Source organism: Canis lupus, chromosome 4 (assembly GCF_048164855.1).
Source record: "Canis lupus baileyi chromosome 4, mCanLup2.hap1, whole genome shotgun sequence".
NCBI classification, from domain to species: Eukaryota; Metazoa; Chordata; class Mammalia; order Carnivora; family Canidae; genus Canis; species Canis lupus.
The window spans coordinates 61,060,862-61,082,851 of NC_132841.1; the positions used below are offsets into that span (position 1 = coordinate 61,060,862).

General features: G+C 41.0%; 1 protein-coding gene across 5 annotated transcripts in view; it reads left to right on the top strand.

Moving 5' to 3' along the window:
* The window catches only part of HTR4 (5-hydroxytryptamine receptor 4), a 173,400-nt gene that overhangs the window by 90,999 nt on the left and 60,411 nt on the right, over window positions 1–21,990 (top strand). For 3 of the 5 annotated variants that reach the window (XM_072824593.1, XM_072824594.1, XM_072824592.1), the window contains exons 4-6: window positions 1,012–1,212; window positions 19,606–19,759; window positions 20,649–20,690. In XM_072824593.1, coding sequence (XP_072680694.1) covers window positions 1,012–1,212; window positions 19,606–19,759; window positions 20,649–20,690 — 397 coding nt within the window. The remainder of the gene's footprint in view (window positions 1–1,011; window positions 1,213–19,605; window positions 19,760–20,648; window positions 20,691–21,990) is intronic. The other 2 variants (XM_072824596.1, XM_072824595.1) reach the window with 1 other exon arrangement.

The following is a 21,990-nucleotide window of genomic DNA, read 5'->3' on the forward strand; positions in this document are numbered from 1 at the left end:
TGTGATCACTGTATATATACATATAACTGTTAAGGGCATATTTAATCTAACCTCCCCACTTTATCAATGGTTCAGAAAAGGGGTGACTGCCCAGTGACTGATCTAGGATTTAAACTCATGTCTTCTGCTCTTTCTACTTCATGAGTCTCAACTTAGCTGCAATTAAAATCACCTGAAGACCTTTTGAAAATTGCTAATGTGTAGTATAAGTATGTCTTATGTAGTGTTTGAAACATACTTATACTAAATGGTTATTCATTGTTTGAAATTGCAACTTAACTAGGAGTCCTATATTTTATCTGAAACCCTGGGAGCCTAGGAGTGGCTAGGGGGGGTTAATCACCCAAAGTCTCTGAACTAATTGATCTGGGGAGAGACATGGGCCTCAATATTTATAAAAATTCACCAAGTGATTCTAGTGTTCAGCCTGGATCGAGAGCCACCAGGCCATAAAGGGGCATAAAAAATGCAGTCCTGCCTTATCTGTAGCCTTCTTCCCCAAGCAAGGCAGGCCCTAATCCAGGGATGATGCAAAGAAAGTGTAAAAGCACAATTCTGACCAGTGTCACAAATGTGAGGCACACAGTAGTCAATCAAAGAGTGGAAAACAGTGGAATTTAACACCATTTGTGAGGAGGGAGCCTAGTGGGGGGGGGGGGTTCCCTGAGAATAACCAAACCACAGCCTGAAGGGAAGGGCAGGTAGGGAGAGAAAGCAGACTGTGTAGAGGCCCTTGGAGGGAGTCCACTCATGGGGCCTCAGGGAAGAGGATGGGAGGGATTTGGGTGGCAAGGGGTCTGGAGAAGGCAGGGGTGGCTGGACCTTGCATACCGTGAGACAGAATGGAAAAGAGAATCTCACAGAACATATTGTGCTTGACTCCTCTTTCCTTTGTCTCTCTCCCTTCTTTCTTTGTTTCCCTCTCCTCCTTTTTCCTCTCTTGCTCCTTTCTCTCTCCCTTTCCTTTCCTCCCTTCCCCCTGCCTTCTCCCTTCTACTTTTTCACTCACAGGAAGATAAAAACCAATTATTTCATTGTATCTCTCGCCTTTGTGGATCTGCTAGTTTCTGTGCTGGTGATGCCCTTTGGTGCCATTGAGCTGGTTCAAGACATCTGGATTTATGGGGAGATGTTTTGCCTTGTCCGGACATCGCTAGATGTCCTGCTCACGACAGCATCGATTTTTCACCTGTGCTGCATTTCCCTGGACAGGTAAGAGCAGAGCATGTGCCCAGCAGAGCTTCATGTTGGGGCAAGGACCTGATGGCTATTGGACCATGCCTTTCTTTCTTCCCTAATTCCTTAGAAGTGATGAATCTCAGAGAGATAGATCTGGTTATTCCCTGATTCCCCTACTTTCCAGTCTGTGCAAAGGGCTCCTTTTTAGTTGAGCCCTCTCCGAGGTCTTGCAGACACAGAGGTTTGTAAGGCTTAGAACCTGCCTGCGGGGAGTTCACAATCTAGATAGTGACAGGTACTGGTAATCAGGTCTACTGTAGAGCTCTACATTTTATACTCATGGTGTGAACAAAACTCGGAGGGAGCAAGAATTAATGCACCTGCCCCTAGTCAGTAGGGCTGGTTCAGAATAAGAGTCTGATGTTTAAACATGACCTCCTCTGGAAAAAGGTGTCTGTATCATAATTTTATGTGTTTATCTAGGTATGCACATACAACTTGGAGGATCTTTTCCCGAAAGTTAATTATAAAATCCCTATTAATTTCTTGTGTGTGTGGGGGGGGGGGATGCGAAGCTAGCATTTAATTTTTTTGTATAGTTTTGTTCTTTTTCTTCACATTTGACTTCAGGAGGCCTAATGATTTCCATCTTTGTCTTATTTGTTTGAGATGTACACTTATCAGCTGTCTTAGGACTTGTTTTCCAATTCCTACACATTTGTATTCCGCAATAAGAGCAGAATATAATTTAAAGATTACAGGATCATAGGCCACCATCTCGGTGTTCGTTTCTTAGGGGTATAGTCCCAAAAGCAAGTGTGGTGTGCAAGTCATATGTTATCAGAATTACCAGTGACAAACTTTTCCTGTCTCTAAAAGAGTCCAACAGGCCCAATTTTTCCTCCGGTCTAGGGTTAGGTTACTGTTTCTTTAATTGTGGGATGGGAAAAGCAGTTGACTAAAATTAGAGATTGTCATGCATCCAAAGTATGTGTCTTTAAACATGAAAATCAGAGTCTGTCCAGAGAATTACTCACACTGGGGAAGGTCCTAAGGGCCTGAACCCAGCTGCAGGAACAGCAGATTCATCTCCTATCCCATGGGACAGGTGCTTATTGATTGGAATGGCAAGTATAATGGCGAGCTCTACTTAAAGTGTGCGACTTCTTTCTCTTGCTCTACAAAGAACATGTAGGTGAATGTGCTGAAGTTAAATGCACATGTAATGAGACTCTATAGCTACAGATAGTGTCATTGGTAAAACTGAACTGTTGGTTGGCAGCCAGACCCATAGCATGTCATAGTTTGAAGTCTGTGTTTATTAACTTGTTTACAACAATCTGATTTCAGTACATGAAAGTCTCTAAGACAGTCACTACACAGCGTATGAAAGTTCACATGAGAAGAAATAAAATGTAAGGCACAAGGAAATCTTACAGGGTTGCCTGTATGTGATCATTGCCAAAATGAGTGCCGAGACTGAAAGTGTTACAGGAACGTGGAGAAGGCAAAGCAGAGGTGATCATGGCAAGTGGAGGTAACCTTCAGTTTTGGGCAAAAGCAAGGGGAAGAGAATGAGCTGAGTAGGGAGTAAAGAATAGGGGGACATGTAGAATCATCTTCCTGATATGGAAATTTTACTCTGAGCAGCCCTAAGGGGACTGAAGTTTCCCTACAGGGAGATTTGGCTTCAGAGTTCCAGATGAACTATCGGGTTCTTTTGAATTCATGAAATTCTCCCCTAGTAGTCGGGAGGGAGTTGTCATGAAGCAGTATGAGTTGATCATTAACAACCATCTGCTTTAGAACTGAAGAGATTTGGGTTCGAATCCCAGCTCTGCCTATGTTTAGCTCTGAGAACGGTGACAAGTTATTAAGCTCTTCTGAGTCTCAGTTTTCTCATCTCTATCCTGGGGGCAATAGCATCTATTTTATAGGATTGCAGTTAGGATTAAGTTAGAGAGTCCACCAGAGGCATAGCCTCAGCCTGGCTAGGCACGGATACAATGCCAGTGGATGTTAATTCAGTTTCCCACAACTATCCACGCGCCTTCTGATCTTTCTTACGGAATGTGGACCTCCTCAGTGAATAGCTGCTCCAGCAGATGCATTATCCAGAAATTGGGTATTATTAATGTGGTCTTTCCTTATCCTCTGCATTTAAACAATAAGTCCTACTGATTGTCCTTCCTAAACAGATCCAACTCTATTTCTGTTTCTTTTCATCATTTTCATCCTAGTCCAAACTAATGTCATCTCTTGCATAGGCACTTCAGCAACCTTCTAGTTCTCTCCACATCTCTTTTTTCCTCCTCCAGTCTGCTCCCCTCTTACAAGCTCTCACACTGCGCAACTCTGATCTAGTGCTTCTTTCCCTGAGACCCTTTCATGGCTGTCATCGCACTGGGGCTCAAGACCAGACACCTTGGCCTGTAGGGTTTTGTGCCATTTGTCTTGTCCGTGTCCCCAGCCTTATGTGATGCCCTTTGCCAGCCTCACTCCCTGGGCTGCAAGCTGTCCTGGCCTTCTTTCTCTCCAGCGCTCTGTGCTCAGCCATCCCAGGACCTTAGCTCCCCACTCTGCCTGGAAAACTCCTTTACCCCCCTCCCCTGCCTATCTTTCAGATTTTAGCTCAGTTCTTTCCTTTTTCCAGAAGCTGTCTCTGATCCCATCAAACCAATTCTTCTTTGTAAAATTCAGTGCAATTGTGATTAAAATCAGTTCTCTAACATTTTTTGCATTTATACTTTTTATTGGAGTATTATTAACTTGCCGTGTTATATTACTTTTAAGTGTACACACAATACTTCAATAATTCTATATATTACTTAATGCTCACCACGGTAAGTGTAGCCACCATCTGTCACTGTACAATGTTATTACAATTTTATTGACTATATTCCCTATGCCATACTTTTCATCTCTATGATTTATTCATTTTGTAACTGGAAGTTTGTAGCTCTTAATCTTTTTTACCTATTTCACCCATCCTCTCCTGTTGCCCTTCTGTCAACCGCCATTTGTTCTCTGTATTTAAGAGTCTGGGGAGTTTTTTGCCTCTTTAGTTTGTTTGTTTGTTCATTTGTTTTGTTTCTTATATTCCACTCATATGTGGAATATCTCCCCCAATGGGAGAAAGTGTGACTATATGAATAAGGCAGGGTCCCACCCTCATGGAACTTACCTTTTTAATGGGGAAATTAACAATTAACCAGTAATTACACAAATACTGATTTAGGTATTTGGTAAACACTGTTCAACAAATGGAGTGTTCGGTACACTCTCTTTTTGAGGGAATTCTCTCAAAAAGTCTCTTTTTGTGCCACCATTAGTTCTATTTCCTTCTCTAAAAGTGGACGTCAAAAACTCCGATATCATAAATAAGATGGAGTCAAATGATTTCATTTGGCTTGTTTTCCTCAGGGGGCCTGGGACATTTGCCAATTGTTTCTAGCATCTCCTGTCCCTGCAGTGATATTCTCATTGGGATGGAAGGCCCTCTCTGAACATGACAACATAACATCTTAGCCTGGAAGAGTATGCTTTTATTTATCATCTAGCTTCTGTTGTTGCTGTGAACCTCCCAGCCTGACAGTTGGGCTGGGCTGGAGTGGGCTGGGCCAGAGCACAGAGTGAGCGTGTCAGGGAGCTATGCTGCCATTGTTCATCATATAATTCCTGGCAAGATGTTTTGTCTTCTGTGAAACTACAATGAGTCTGTGGGGATAACTGATCTAGGGTAGTGCTTCCCAAGCAAGAATGCTCACTGTGATTCTTAATTCCACCAGGATGGCAGACCCATGGATCAAAGCAAGATCTAGGACTCCATTAATACTATAAAATGCTTTTTCCCAACTACACTGCTCCATCCACTGTGCTTCCTTAGTGCTTTGAGAATTGAACCCTATTAATGAAAATTTTATTGCCTTGTTAAAAATAATTTCCAAAGCATAATTAAACTACATGCATCACATAGTATGAGTCATGGGAGACTAGAAAACTGCATTAAAAGCATTATAGTACGGTTGATTATTTTGAATCTAAGGTTCTGTAGTGAATGAAAACCAACCAAATATCTGTAATAGAGGACTGTTTTTAATCCAGCCACTAAAAATCATGAGAAATAGTTATGTGTTTGTCCTAGAAAGATATCGCTGGTGTATTATTTTGGGGGGAAAAAAGCAAGTGTCAAATTTTAATGTTTAGAATAATTCCGCTTTTATAAAATAAATAAAGAGATGTTTGTATGTGGGTTTACATAAGCGAGTGTGACACAGAGAGAGAGAGAGAGAGAGAGAGATTATGAATGAAATTGCACCAAACCATTAACAACAATTATATGGGGGCGCAGCTGGGAGTGGTGCTGGTGAGACTGGGTGATCAGTTGGAGTGGAGTCAGGAGACATCTCTGTTGCTAACTTCTTAAATATATGTCTCAAACTTCAGTTTTCTCTTTGCTGGAAGTTGACACTTCTTGAATGTAGCAGTATCCATGATAGCCTTTGGCTGAAAGTGCTCCTAGACCAGCACATTCTCTAGTCACTGAAAACATTCTTGACTTTAGTGTTAGGAATTCCCTCTGAGGCCTGGGCAAGGCAGAGAGCACAGATCTCTTTCTGGTCAATATGTCCCCTCTGCTTTCTCACAGGATCCCTGGATTCACCCCCTGTGGGAGCCCTCACCATCTCCTAGGATCAGCACACTCTTCCTCCTGCTCAGCCTCACATCCATCTTCCTTGGTCCCACCCTAGTTCATGACCTCCTACCTGATCCACTGAAGTAGCTTCTTTTCTAATCATCATAGTTTTTATCAGGCATGACCATAAGGCCTGAGCATTATATAAAAAAAAAATGCCAAAAATGCCATCAGTTTACAAGGAGAACATAAAAAGGTTTCCATTCTCCTTTTGCACCTCCACAGCAGTAAACCCTTGAGGTGACCACCATAAATAGTAGCTCCCTGCAAATTCCACTCATTTTATATGCAAGAAACAGACTTTAGGGAATATATTTTTAGTTTACTCAAATGGATTTATGTTTTAAATAAGCCATTGAAAAGGGCTTTCCCGGGCAGCCCCGGTGGCCCAGTGGTTTAGCGCTGCCTTTAGCCTGGGGCTTCCAGGATGAGTCCCACATTCTGCTCCCTGCGTGAAGCCTGCTTCTCCCTCTGCTGTGTCTGCCTCTCTGTGTGTGTGTCTCTTATAAATAAATAAAAAGAAAAGAAAAAGAAAAAGAAAAAGAAAAAGAAAAAGAAAAAGAAAAAGAAAAAGAAAAAGGCTTTCCTTGTAAATATTCCAAAGAATTTCCTGGCTGTAGTATTTTGACCAACTTGCTTCTCAGATGATATACTAGTAAGATCTTTTTCAGCAGCATGTGACAAAAAAGAAATTGATTGGTTCCATTAGCTAACAAGTCTGGCTTCAGACAAGGCCATCTTCAGGGCTTCAACAATGCCATCTAGGCTCATTCTCTCCCTTCATCTCTGTCTCCTCCTTATCTCTGCCTTTCCTTCTCTGTCTCTTCCTCCTCTTTCTGTCTATCTCCTCTCTGTCTCTGTACATTTCTCTGTGTTCTTCTCTTGATAGCTGTGTTCTTTGTCCCTACGCTGTGTTCTTACTGTATTTATTCTTAGGTTAGGATTAGAAAAATGACTCTTAGACCTTCCTTAACTTGTGAGCAAGAGAAGAAACCCTTTCTCACAGGAGAACTTTGGCTGGCTTTGCTGTGTCACTCTCATCTTGGCCAATCACCGTGCTGGGATGACACATTGTGGTTGCTGGGCAGAGGTGAGGCACCATGACTGCCAGCTTCACCAGAAGCATATGGCGTGGGAGAAAGGCAGTTCCCTCTGGAAGAAGGATGTGGGGTAGACAAGAACAGCAAACATCCGCTTCTTTTAGGCTGGCTGGAGGACGTGCAGATATCTTTATGGAGCCTCCACAAGATAAAAGTTTGCTGCCATTCCCATCTCTTCATACATTAGGCCAAACATCCCTAAATCCTTCCACTGGTTTCATATGCCAAACTTTTTAGACCGTTTTAGACCTTTAACCATCTTGACCCTATTTCCCTAATCAATGCTGTACTTTGTCCTATATTCGGCATCAAAAGCAATCCCCTTTAAAATGTTTCACTTCACTTAGTATACCATTCTCTCTCTCTCTCTTTTTTAGTATACCATTCTCTGTGGCATTGAAAGATTTCCTCGTTGATAGCAAATTGCCACCCTTTCTCTTGATAGCCCAAGAACTTGATGTGTTTTATCAGCAAAACTCTTCCAACAATTTCTCAGTCACAGATTTTCTTTTAAAACAGAATTACTTGTTAAACATATGATTCTGACTCAAAGGTTGCATATTCCATCCTGTGCTAGAGATACGCGTGTCTGCACTTCTTAATGATCTCCCTGCAGCACGACTCAATTTTGTAATGTATACATGAAAAGTATCTGTCATTGTGACCTTGTGGCACACAGTTACATTTGTTTTCCCAATGGGATTTAATTGTGTTTCTTCAAGGAAAGAGTATTACGTTTCCTCTTCTCACATACTCTTCGAGGTTTGGTTCATGCTTTGTATGTAATAATAATATTTGTTGAGTGAATCTCATGCCAGAGGATATGAACTCTTATTTTTATATTCATTGCATCAAGTATGTATTGAGCATTTACTGATTGCTAGGAGCTGAGCAGAGCTGTAGAAGTGCAGTGCCGAACAACTAGAAAAATCTATGAATCATAGAGCTTTTGGTCTAGTGGGGAATACAGGTAGGTAAGTAGGTAATCATGGTGAAACTGGTGTCCATTGAAATCAGGGAACATGTGGCCTCCAAAGCAAAGGAAGCTTTGGGAGGAAGTAATGGTGAGGCTGAAATCTGTGGAACATGCAGATGCCAGTAGGTAAAAGGGGAAGAAAAGGAGGCATGGGGAAGGCGGGTTCCAGAAAACAGCAAGTGCAAAGTCCCCTTATCGACTATAGGCTAAATTCTTACCTTGTCTTTCAGTGCTTTTCCCAATGGGTCCTCAGTCTGTTTTTCCTACATCAGCTCTCACCCATGAGTGATCCGTTATCATATCCTGAGTACGACATGTGTCTTCATAGCCCTGTGTTGCTACCTGTGTTTTGCATTTCTTTTCTTTTCCTGATGTACACTCACCTTTCAATATTCATACAATATGTGTCACCTTCTCCACCAGCTAGCCAGGCTTCATTCCTAAAGCTGAGCACTCATAGAATGTTAAATATTAGTTATCACTCATCTTATTCATTGGTTTCTGTCCCTCTCATCCTAGACTAGAAGCTCCTGGAGAGTCAGCCTTCAACCCACCTGTCCTTGTGCTCTTCTGATCAGTCCACAGTAGCTGCTCCAGGCATAGTTAGCAGATGTTCTGAGATGTGATTTGTGGTTGCCTGGGCAGACTTTGGTGTTCATTTTTCTACTCTTCTAGAATGAGCCATGTAGCAAGTAGTTAAGAATGAGGTCTGGGGTGCTAGACTGCCTGGACTCAATCCTGATTTGACCAGTTATCAATTATGTAATCTTGAGAAGTTACTTAAATTTTGAGTCTTATCAACTCAGCTGTAACATTGTGTTAATAACATTGTGTAACATAACCTTCTCTTTGGAGTCTATGAAGAATAAGTAACTGAGTGCATGCAAATAACTCCAATCAGTGCATGTATATAGTAAGCATTCAATGAATGTTAGTCACGTTATTGTTCCATTTTTTCCTTTCCATTTCTACTGGTTGACATGGGTGCCTTCACAGATACTGGTAGCTGCCTTTTTCTTTCTGTTGAATGAATGAATGTCTTCAAGATTAGATCCACAGCCTGCCAGCACTAGGCGTCTCCCCTCTTTCCTTTGGAGAGCTCACCCATTTAGCGGCTTCACTTGCACCTCTGCTCTCATCTCTCCTGCAGTCTTGTCCCATGCTGGACTCTCCATCCGTCTCCAACTGCCTGTTCAGCTCCTGCCTTAAGCTTCTGTCTGTTTTCTTAAATCCAGGTGGAATTTCCAAAGTGGAAATTTCCATTATAAACTAATATCCTCTTCTACTTTGTACATCAAAGGTGCATTACTATTAGTCATCTTTTAGTCATTTAAATGCAATTCTTTGGGGTCATCTTGACCTGTCTACCATCACCAGCTGGATGCGAAATCATAGATTGATTGTCATAAATATCTTTCAAATCTGTCTTCCTCCTCTTCACTCCTTTTCCTCACCCCATCTCTTGATTGCTGCAGTAGATGTTTAGTTATTATTCCTGTATATTATTTTATTTATCAGCTGTATATTTAAATGTATTTAAATATATTCAATTTTTTTTCCACATGTCTACAGCTCAGAAAGCTTATGGGGCACTGCATATTCTCCTTCCTCTTCCTAAATAGAGTTGCTTTGGTCTAAACTTATCCATTTATTTACCAGCATTACTAGAGCACGAACTTTGGCAGATATGGGTTTAAGTCCCAGTTTTACTGTATCCAGGCCCTATGATGTTAGATAAGTGGATTAAACTCTCTGGGGTTCAATTTCCTCATATTTAAAATGTGGATAATGAGAGGTGCCTGGTTGGCTCGTGATTTTGGCTCAGGTCATGATCTCAGGGTCATGATATTGAGCCTTGCAGCAGGCTCAGTGCTGAGTATGAAGCCTGCTTAAGATTCTCTCTCTCCCTCTCCCTCTGCCCCTCCCCCACTAAAAAAAGAAAAGGAAAGGAAAAAAATTTGGGTAATGAGAGCTCCCTTGTAGAGTCAACTGTTAGAATTAGATACAATAGAATATACCTCCTGCCACATAGTGTGCCCTCTGTAAATGGATGGCAAGTATAGTAGGAGGAGGAGGAGTTGAAGCAGAGAGAAGAAACATACAATTATGATACAATTGGAGAGATGCCATGTCACAGACATATACAAAGTACTGTGAAAAACCAGGGCAGGGATGGGGAACCAATCCAGATCTCTGACAGAAAAAATTCTCTCCTAGTATTTTTTTGGGGGGCACAAGGAACTTTCAAGGTGATATAACCCTTCAGCTGAGTCTGGAAGGGTAGGTGGGACAGTCATTCAGTCCACTGGCAGATTGGCCAACTCATACATGTAGTAAAGTATACATACCTTGGAAATCTGTGTGTGTGTCCAGTAAGTCCTGGCAGGATGTTTTCAGTTGACATTTTTGGCAGATAACCTGTTTTTCTTTAGTCTATAATAACTCAAGAAGACCCTTTCCTAGATAGCTGATATGCCCTTTCTTTCAAGTTTTTTTTTTATCCTGAAGGTACAGAAGAATATTTAACAGAGAGGAGCACAGTAAGCATTAAATCTGCAGATTGCACATGGGATTATGACTCCTGCAAAGACCTAGTGTAATGTCTTTCAGATCTTTGATGGAGAAGAGTCTCTCCATATCCTCCCACCCCCATATTTTTTTCTTCCTGGAACCTGAAGTTCTCCCTCTTTTCTTGGCTACATTCTCAGCCCCCCTTCATGTCCTTGGCTCCTGATGAATATCCCTGCTGTGGCCTTCTTCACTAATCCTCTAGGTGACTGGCCACTTGCCAAGCCCCTAGGGGAGCAAAGGAAAGCCCTTTAGCTTTTTCTTGAAGCTGCTGCTGCTTCTTCACCTCTTCAAAGGGGAACCAGAGCAACTGAAATACTGTAAAACCAATTACTACAAGCAGAAACATATATCTCTTTATCCAGAGCTCTGCCACAAAATGTGGCTAGATCCCCCTACTGGAGGGAGTACTGCTATCCAGCCAATGAACCTCACAATCACACCAGACTGTATATTACTTGTTTACTTATTGCGCTCATCTAGAACATCTACCCCAAAACTTAATGGCTTAAACAACAATGCATTATTATATAGATCTCACAATTCTGTGCATCGGGAATTTGGGCGTGGCCAAAGTTTAGCTGAAGACTAGACTAGCCTGGAGGGTTCAAGGCAATTTATCACATGCATGGCACCTTGATGGGGTCACTTGTAAAGCTGGGCTAAGCTGGGCTCCTCTCCCTCTTCCCTCTGAGAAACCAAGAGCCCTCTTAAAAATTAGTCTTGGGACTGGCGTACAATACTTCCAATGTATCTCCGTCACAGCAGTCACAAGGCAGCCTACATCCAAGGGAAGGGACAGACTCTCCATCTGTGTATGGGAAGTGTCAAAGAATTTATGGCCGTCTTTATTCCAACACAATTACAACTCTAAAAAACCAAAACAAAACTGAGATGTAATTAATCCCCTTTTACACATAAGAAAACAGATGCAAAGACACCAAGTGATTTGTCAAATGTTGGAAGGAATACCTATAAGAGAGTTGGGACTAGAACCGATTTTCTTGCTAAAGGCAAAATGCCCCTTGTAACTAATAAACTTACTGATTCAGTGGAGCTCTTTATTCTCTTAGTCCAAAGTCCTGAAGACCATTAGCTTGTGCTTTATGAATTAGGAACTGTAGGGAGAAAAAAAAAATCTGTTGTAAAAGGTTTGTTTTCCTGATCCCGTTTCAATACTTGGTCTTAGCAGCCAGCTGCTACTTCATTTCTTTTTCTCCTGCAGTTGACATTTCTTTCTTTAGTTGATCTTGAGTAGACATTTGATCTCAGTGACCATATAGGATGTTGTCTTCAATCATCTCAGGTAGGAGAGCTGGGCCTGGATTAAGTCCATAAGGGGATACTAGACATAATCAGCTTCATTGTTGGCAACCAGCATGGTCTCAATACTTCCATACACCTTTAGGGTCAAACTCATTCACCATTTTGTTTCTTATAATTGACTACTAGGAGCCATGTTCAACCAGGTGACTTTCATTTTATATGTTAAATAATTTAAAGCCCCTGATTCCAAAATGTATTTGAATCTATTGGAATTTATATATATATATATATATATATATATATATATATATATATATGTGTGTGTGTATATATATATACCGTCTCTGATCTTTTACTTATATATATACATATATATATACTTATTTATATATACTTCTATATACTTCTATATATAAGTAAAAGATCAGAAGGAGAAATAATAACTACTATTAAGCCTTATGTGCCAGGGACTTTCTGTTTTAAACATTATTTCATCAGTTCTCATCGTCAATCAGTGAGGTAGACATAATGATTCCCACATTACACACGCGGAAACTGAAAAGTTGAGACGTAACATAACTGATCCTGAGACCACAGAGATAAAAAATGATTAAGGCCGGGAGACATGATACTCAGATAAAGACATAAAGCTGACTGCTAAAATCTCCTCTAATTCTGAGAATCCAAGGTTCCAAGTTATTCTCCTTGCTCCTGCTTTCCCTGTGGTTGGATGGCAGGAAGTGAGGAGGAAAGAATTTTCCTTAATTGCAGGACGAGTGGGGAGGAGATTAGCATGGAGCTTAAAATACATGACTGTCTTCTAAGAGTTGTCAAAGTAAATTGTGTCCCCAGAGGCATTTAAAAGCAATTTGATCCCACGTTTACACACGGCTGCAGTTGGGGAAACTGGTGGCTGGTCTATCAAAGGGGATTTTAATGGAGTTTTATAAGCAATAGTTTGAAATGTTTTTGCATAAAACATTTCTTTGAAAAAAGCCATGCCACATCTTAGTTAATCCTGGCCATCTGGAACCTCACTAGTCACTTGAACATTCTTTTAACCACTTTGTAAAAGTTTTCTGATTAAAGAGGAATGGGACTTGTTCAGTGGAAGTCTAGAGGACAGACCTTGCAGATAAATGTATTCTGGAGATGAGACCAAACTGCTTTCCCTGATGAACACTATCCACCTAGCTTGTGAAAAAACAATCCTTTTTCTTGAATTTGTTGTAATTCAGCTCCTTTAAGTAAGGCATGCAGTGGTGTTGATTGCAATGGACATTTTCCAGTTCAAAAAAGCTTTGGTGACTCATCCTGGCAGAGCATTCGAAAACTTCTGAGACATTGGTTCTGAGTCCCCAAACCACCAGCAGCAGTGTCACCCAAGAACATATCAGAAATCTAAATTCTTGGGCCCCATTCCAGATCTTCCACAACCTGTGTTTCAGCAAACCCTCCAGGTGATTCTGTTGCATGCTATAGTTTGAGAACCACTGCCCTTCAGCCAGCCTTTTTGGATGTATTTTTCTACTTCCTTAAAACACTCTGTGGTCCAGCTAATTTGTACTCTTTTTATGTTTATATGGCTATGTGGATACATGGATATAGATTTATGGATTTATTATATTTATATAGTTTCTGTCTCCTGGCCTTTGTCCATACTGTTTATAGTACATGGATTACACTTTGTCCTCTACCATCCTTACCCAGTCTGTGGTGTCCACCTTAAAAGACACTTGTTGGAGAAAACTCTCTCATCTCTCTACTAAATATTACCATTAGATCTCCAAAACGGTCTCATGTTGTAATGGAATTTACTTTAAATGGTAGTGACTAAGGGTTTATTATTTATTCAACCCATTCTGTGAGCATCTACTCTGCTTAGCATTGTACAAGGCATTGGGGATATACTGGTAAATAAGGCAAACATTTCTGGAACTTATAAATCAGATGAGGCAAACTTTTCTCACATCCTATTGTAAATAACAGTTCTTTGGAGGCAGTGTAATTGTCTTGTACTTCTGGGTGTCCCCCAGGCTGTATTAGTTATGGTGAGCAGGGTGGATGACAATGTACTAGTCTTCTCTGGTCTGTATAGAATGCCCTAGAGTACTGTGCTATCATTGTGACATCCACACTTAAGAGGTAGTTGCACACTACAACATATGCAGAGGACAGGGAGCCCCTACTGTAAGTGCACATCACCTCTCCTAAACCAGGGTTTCTCAACCTTACCACTGGGGATGCTGTAAATTAGAGGATTCTTTGTTAGGGAGTGGGGTCTGTCTTGTCTGTTGTAAAACATTTAGCATCTCTGACCTCAACTCACTGGTTGCCAATAGCATCACTCTTCCCAGCTGTCACAACAACAAATGTCTCCAGATATTGCCAAATACCTCTTGTTGAGCAAAATCAACCGGGGTTGAATACAACTAGGTATATTTTTCCTATAGAAAGTAAGACTTCAGAAAAATGTGAAAGCTCTCTTCAGATGTCTGTAGGACCATTGTGCAGAAAAAGAATTAGAGATAGAAATTTCTAATTGAGCCAGAGGGTAAAACTGGAGGTACAGATAATCAATTGTGGAAGAAACTTTCTTAACTTCAGGATATTCTCAAATTTAGAAAGTAGTGCAGTGGGGTTTGGTGAATATCTAGTCCCTCGTACATTCAGACAGGCTTGGATACATTTTCTTTTAGAAAGGATTTGGGGATTTCGGGATTCTGAGGGTTCTACAAGTTCTGAGATTCAGTGTTTTTGATTACTTCTAATATGGCTTTTAAAGAATTAGACTAACCCTAATCCCTTGCAGACTTAGGGAAGGTAGCAGAGTGAAGTGATAGTGTGAAGTTGATGTTCTGGCCCTTGAGTCAAACTGCCTGGACTAGATCCCAGCTCAGCTCTTACCTTGGGCACATCCTGACACATCTGTGTGTTTGTTTCCTCATCTATGAAACGGGTGCCCTTATAGTTCCTGTCTCAGGAGGAGTTGTGAAGACTAAGTAGATAATACAGGGAGAGCCCTTGGTCAGTATATGTGAAGTAACTATTAACTCAGCCAGTGCACTTTGCCTGATATCCAAAGAGCTTGCAAATTTAGCTTCTTCTGCTTCGTGGTATCATATGTGTTTGGGGGGCAGTTCATTATAGGGTAAATGTTTTTGTTATTTGCAAGGGTATTACAATCCAAATATAGGAATTAAAAAGCAACCATGACAGGTAGCAATCAAGTTATCAGATTTCTGTCTGGTCCCTGATCCATAGACAGAGGTTAGAATTTTAAAGGAAACTCCTTTAGTCAATTAATACATGGACTCAATTTTCATTAATCATTTTATTCAGTGATATTTATTCTCACCTACTTAATTTAGATTCTTGAAAGCAGGCTTCAAAAGGATATTTATTTTGCTCGATTCATTGCTAGAAAGCAAAGATTAAAAGCTAATTAGGAAAGATAGAAGCATATGAGGTGGCTTATTCAGGTCAGCTGCCTCAAGAGTGCCAAAGCCTTGGTAAGAATCTTGAACCCGTCGGTAAAATGGTTGCTATAATCTGATCTCCATATGAAAACCTTATATTTCTACTCCATGGCACTTAAAAATCAAATTATGTCTACATAAGACAGTATCAGGCTGAAAATGATGTATAGAAGATTCAAGTCAAATGGATATCTAGACACAATTTGGTATTTTTCTCATTCATCCATACCTATCATTTGAAACTTAGTCAATCCCATTTAAATAAAATAAAAAAATTTTTTTTTCCTTTTACTGATTGGTGATTTTTAAAGTAGGAGATAAAGGACTTTTCTCAGGCTTACCCAACCACCCCACATCATGTAAGAGCCATTTTCTACAACTGTGTGTGTAAGAAACCATGGATGCATCCCACCTGAGCCCCTGTGGAATGAGTTGTCCAAGCAACTTTCTTTCAGGCATCCATTGTCTTGCATACTGACTGTGTAGGTCAAACAGGGAAAAGATTGGTAAAATGCGTATGACATCCACAGTATCCCCCTTGAAGTTGAACTTTAGAAGGAAATCTGCCACCATTATTTACTTCTCTGTGGCAGGAGCTCCTAGTAACCTAGGAATTATAGGAAGTGAGAACATTGGATAGCAGACCATGAAAAGATCATTTAAAAACAATTAAATTTAATTAACTTTTTTATTCTAGTATAGTTGATATACAGTATTATATTACTCTCAGATGTACAACATAGTGATTTGGCACTTACATACATGATGCAACGATCACCACAGTAAGTCTAGTTGCCATTGGTCGGCATACATGGTTATTGCAATATTATTGACCATATTCCCTATGTTGTACTTTCCTTCCTATGACTCAATTCTTTTATAATTGGAAGTTTGTATTCCTTAATCTTTTTCACCTATTTTGCCCATCTTCCCCCTCACTTTGAACATGAAGAGATCTTATTGTGCACAGAATATTCATCATGCCATGGGAATCAGGCAATCACCCTGGCCTAGCAAGACTTAGAAAGAAAGACTTTCACAAAAAAGTTTTGAGCATCATATAACCACATATTCTAAAGTCTTCTTCTGTAAATTCTGTTCTCTTCTCAACATAACCTTCTCAATATCTGTATCCATATATGGAAGTTAAAGACTCTTTGCAGCTAAAATGTCCTGCTTCCTTAAACTTACCTTTTGTCCCACAAGATATTTAATTTTGCCTTGAACTTTTAAATTTCTGTGACATTGGAGATCCAACCAAAATTCCTGAAATTGTGTACTTAACATCTGTTCTAAGCCTCAAAAATCATAAATTATACAGCAAAGATGGGGTAACATCTGTTCTTCCCTTAGCCCTCAATTGCTTTCTTTGGGATGGTAGATGAAGGGATGTTATGACTTTGAACTATGATCTGAAAGTATATTGAATCAAATAAAGATATTAGAACAAAGTACCTATGAAGGACATGTCTGACATTCAAAACCATTTCACTGAGGCAGGAAACTTTGCTGGCAAGATATTGACTTTAGCTAACTTTGTTAGTTTGCTGGAGCTGTCATAATGAGTACCACAAACAGGGTACTTAGAACAGGAAATGTATTGTCTCACAGTTCTGAAGGCTAAAAGTCTGAAGTCAAGGTGTCAACAGAGCCACACTCTCTCTGAAACCTGTAGGGAAGGATTTTTCCTTGGCTTTTCTTAGCTCCAAGTGATTTGATGGCAGTCTTTGATCTGATAAGCTTTCCTTGTCCTGTAGAGGCTTTATCCCAATCCTCCATCTCTGAGCATATCTGAATCTGTGTCCAAATTTCCCTTTTTATGAGGACATCAGCCATATTGGATCAAGGCCCACACTAATGGCCTTACTTTTATTTCATTATTTCTGTGAAGACTCTATACCTAAATAAGGCCATCTTCCAAGGTACTGAGGTTTAGGACTTCAACATCTCTTTTAGGAAAGGGAGAGGGGACCCAACTCAATCAGTAACACCAGCTTACATAACAAAAGGAATTTATTGGAAAGAAATGTGGTGGCTTACTTAATTGAAGGAAGAACTAAAGCGAGAAGACCTGAAAAGGCAAGAGCATGGTTGCCCAAAGATCCAAGGAGTAGGACCTACTACCAGCCCCACGAGGAGGCTGCTGCGGTATCAATGGACCTCCACTAACTTCCCCATCTTTCCATCATTCCACATGGCATTCAGAGTCCCAGGAGAAGGTCTGATTGGATGACTACCTGGCCAGGAAAGTTGGGAGCAACATCATTTGCTCCCAACAATCTGAAAGCAACAGAGAAGAGATAATTCCCAAAAGCTTTGGGATGCTATTACCAAAAGAAAGGAGAAAGGATGCTAAATGGATAAAACCAAGGGTCTAATCTAAACCCTCTAGCCGGAAATGAAGAAGGGAGCATAGTTTGGGGAAAATTTTTTCACATACTCCAAATTCAGGGTTAACTCTATGTTCATAATAAATCTCTGATGATTATTAATACAGCCATTCAGAAAAAAATTGTCATTTTGATATGATTTGCCTTTCTTATAAGTCAAGATCGTGGAGGGAATTCTAGATAATCATGATTCTTTCCCTTACTGCATTATCTTTAGTTATATTCTGCTACCATGTGAGTTTTATAGATAGAGAAAATGAGTTCCCAGGTGAGCCTTTCTCCCATTCTTCGGTCTGTTGTTCCTTGTACTCTGGTCCAGGTCAGGACACTCACCGTGCTGCTGGCCATAGGAAGCCTCCTGGCATGTCGTGGTCAACTGCTCCCTAATGCCTTGGAGGGAAGGGTATAATTCTCCCCTCTCAGCTCCTGAGGCACCCACTTCTTATGTTCCGACACTGAGCAGGCTCTCCTTCTTATTCCACCCTCTTTCTCAACTCATCCTACCACCACCTCACCACCTCTTCAAAGAATATAGCCATTGTTATGTTAGTTATGCTTTGAATTAAGAAAAGAAAAGAAGAGGTGGGAAAAATTAAAGCGAATTGCATAAAATGAGGGACATAAGGGGGTGTCTCATCATTAAATGGTATAAAATCTTAATGAATAGACTTATCCCCCAGGCTTTATGTTTGCACTTATTCTTTGACATTTCCAAAGACAAGTAGCTGATAGACCTATTGGAGTATTTTGCCTCTTGTCAAATTCCCTGAACTGCCTGGGCATAGAAGTGATGATCTCTAAGACTGGAATAACACGTAAGAAGTAGTCTTGGAGTTAGAGGCCAGATCACAGAATGGACCAGGTTGCGTCTCTATCTGGAACAAAGAAGAAAGCTAGCACATTGACAAAACATGGACTCAAAAACTGGTAAGCAGTGAGTCACATGAGGGAGAGTAGACCCCAATAAATGAGGATGAGGTGGTCTCTACCAGAAGGTAGGACATGATGGAGCAGGAAATGTTTGAAATTTTACATTCTGGCATCAGAGAAACAATTAAATGGTCTAGTCCAGAAGTAATGCATGTCAAGTCTGTTCACAACTTCTTGACCAGACCAATCACTAGGCCCCATCCAACCACAAGGAGGCCAGGGAGCACATGTGCCCAGAAGGGGGAGCTGGACATATTTAGCAACAGCAGCAATGACTTCCACTTGTCAAAATGCAAACTCCCTCACCAACAGACTCTGATTCAAGAGATCCTTGGAATCTGCATTTTAACTGGATCTCCTTAGAGGAGTCTGATGCAGGGGAGAAGAGTGGAATCTCTGGAATACTGACTTAGAATCTCACCTCAGGATAGCTAGGTGATTAAGAGGATGGGGGCAAATCTGAGATCTCGTTCTTGGCACCTTGTTATCAAAGGGGGCTATGGGTGCCTGGACTCTGCGGTTGAAAGGGCTGGACAGAAGCTCCTGAAGTGTCCAGGCGTGAAGGTAAGTGTTGGAACCACGCGTGAGACAGAGCAGACTCTCAGGTGTGTATCAAGCTTCTCAGAGACAGTGAGAGGAAGAGGGATGTGGAGCCAGCTCCAGCAGTGACTCTCAGACGTGATCTAAGGTTGATATTTATGTCCACAGAAACCCATGGACCAATATCACATCTCATTATGTAATTGCTTGTTTCTTCCCTCTGTCCTTCTCTGGCTTCATCTTCCCCTACTCTACTACGTGGCTCTCCCTGCCTTCCCCCACATTATTTTTTCTTTTCTTCCTTCTTTATGTTTATTCTCTGCTTCCCCTCTCATTTTCCTCTTTCCCAATATTTCCTTTTCTTACATCCTTTCTCCCTTCTACTCCTTCCCCACTCTTCTTTCTCCTCAATCATTCTTCCCTCCTTCTCCCTCTCACTCCTCCTTTCCTGTGGCACCCACACCTTCTGTTCTCTCTCCAGGTATTATGCCATCTGCTGCCAGCCTCTGGTCTATAGGAACAAGATGACCCCTCTGCGCATCGCGTTAATGCTGGGAGGCTGCTGGATCATCCCCATGTTTATCTCTTTTCTCCCTATAATGCAAGGCTGGAATAATATTGGCATAATTGATTTGGTGAGTACCTGTGCAGACCCCACTAGCTTACTCGCTGATGAACTTTATTTGCTTGGGATTCTAAATACAAACCATGTCAGGTTGGGTGGATATTCTAAGACAGATTCTGATAGTGGTCTGAGTGAGAACAATAACAACAACAACAAAAAAGCAAGTTAACATTTTGGAATGTTTGCTGTATTCCAGAAAGTATGCTCAGACTTTACATAGAATCCTGACAACATCCTTCTCTCATCTCATCCAGATGAGAAAAGTCAGGCTCAAAAAGGTGACGTAACATGCCCAGTAAATAGCAGAACAGGTATTCAATGCTTAGCATTCAGACTATAGAGCCTGAAGTATGTGAGGTGCCCCCAAGAGGCCTTCATCCCATTTCCTGGCTTCCCGTGACCAGCAGAAAACACATCATGTGGATGGAGGCTTCCAGAGAATGAAGACAATCCTGGACTGGGGGTCAAGAGACTTGGACCTTGAGTCCAGCTCTGTCCCTGACCTTGAAGGAGTGCAATGAGAAGCTGCATTGGTCTTCAGTAGAGGAGTGTGTCCTCCAGGGGTGTAGGAGAGCAGGATGTGGCACATGTGCTGGGCATTTGCCAGCCCCTGTCCAGACGATTTTCAGGAGTCTTCCAGCTCTGACACACTATGTTTATAGTACCAAACTTGCAATGAAGATCAGAAGTTATGGTGGGAGTTAACTGGCAGTGATATATATTCCCGAAGGAAGTTGTAGGCAGTCACTTTGAAATGGGGAATGTGTTGAGGTAGGAAGGGGGCTGGAGATGAGAGATCGAGAGCAGGCTCCAGCCCACCAAGACCGTTAGAGTAGGAGCTGCCTGTTCTTCTCTCCACCACATTCCCAGCCCCTAATCTTGCCTTGTTCTTTGTCCAGGAAAGGATATCCAAGCCAAGGCTGGGCCAGGATTTGCATGTGGTATGTCAGAACAAGAGTTCCTTGGGCTTCTGAAAGAAATGCTGGGGACAAAGGAGTCGAGAAGTAAAAGGGGATTCATACAAGGGGGACTGTATGGATATTTTCTTGAATCCTATCCTTCTTCTTTCAAACTTCCAGTTTTGCCATTCGCAAGGGAAATGAAATTCAAGTTTCCAGTGACCAGTAGAGTAATAATTATGGCCAACAAATGTTGAACATTTACTATTTGATGAGTCCATGTTCACTTAATCATCATTTCTGTGACCTCGCTCAAGCCTTACAACAATGCCATGAGGTTGATCTTACTATTGCCCTCAGGAAACTGAGCAAGAGAGGTTAAGTTATTAGTTATAGTCAGATTAGCAGGGAGTGGTGGTGACTATAGCTATGCCCAGGCTTACTGCAGTCCAGAGTCTATGCTCTTAATTTCTGTACTAAACTTAATCCCTAATGGAGAAGACATTTGGAAACATAAGCTTTTGTGCATTAGAACTTTTAAAAAAAAGAGTGCAGCACTCTTACCTTTGGATATAGAATTTCTAAGGAAAATAATCTAGAGAATTGTCCATTTTGAGAGTGAGAGAGAGGCATCCCCTATTTACTTCATGCAACTGAGGAATGGAGTATCTGCGTGGTGTGAAGATGCCTAATATGTGCTCCATGATGCTGTGATTGCCCTGCATATCCTTCCACTCACCTGCACATTGAATTGACCTAGACAGAAGCTAGCACAACCCACGTGTTCACAATGCATGTACAGTTGATTCTCACTATTTGCAGTAAGTAGGTTCTATAAAGCTACACAAGCGCTGAATTAGCACATACTGAATCTTTGCTCCTAGGAGAAATACAGAGTTAGGTTCCTGCAAGTTCTAGTCACAGTATTTTCATCAACTAATCAATACACAATTATGCTGCTTGTGACAGAGCCCATGAAATATAAGGTGATAGTAAGTTTGATATATAAAATAATGGAAAATATAATATTCAAGCACTAATCAAAAGAAAGCTGGGATAGGTATACTATTATCAGTGATAAAATAAATTTAAGGCAAGTCATACTACTTGAGGTGAAGAGAAATATTTCATTATTATTAGAAAAGTGTGAATTCAATAGGAAGGTATATAATATGCCTTGAGACAAGACACTAAATAAGACACAAATAAAATAACATGTGTGTGTCATATATATTATTCATACATTTGTTTGTATGTCCATTCACACTGGATGCAGGCTGACCTCAGACAGAGAGGTGTCGTTGGATTATACAGCTCTCTTCAGCCACGGGCTGTTCCTAGA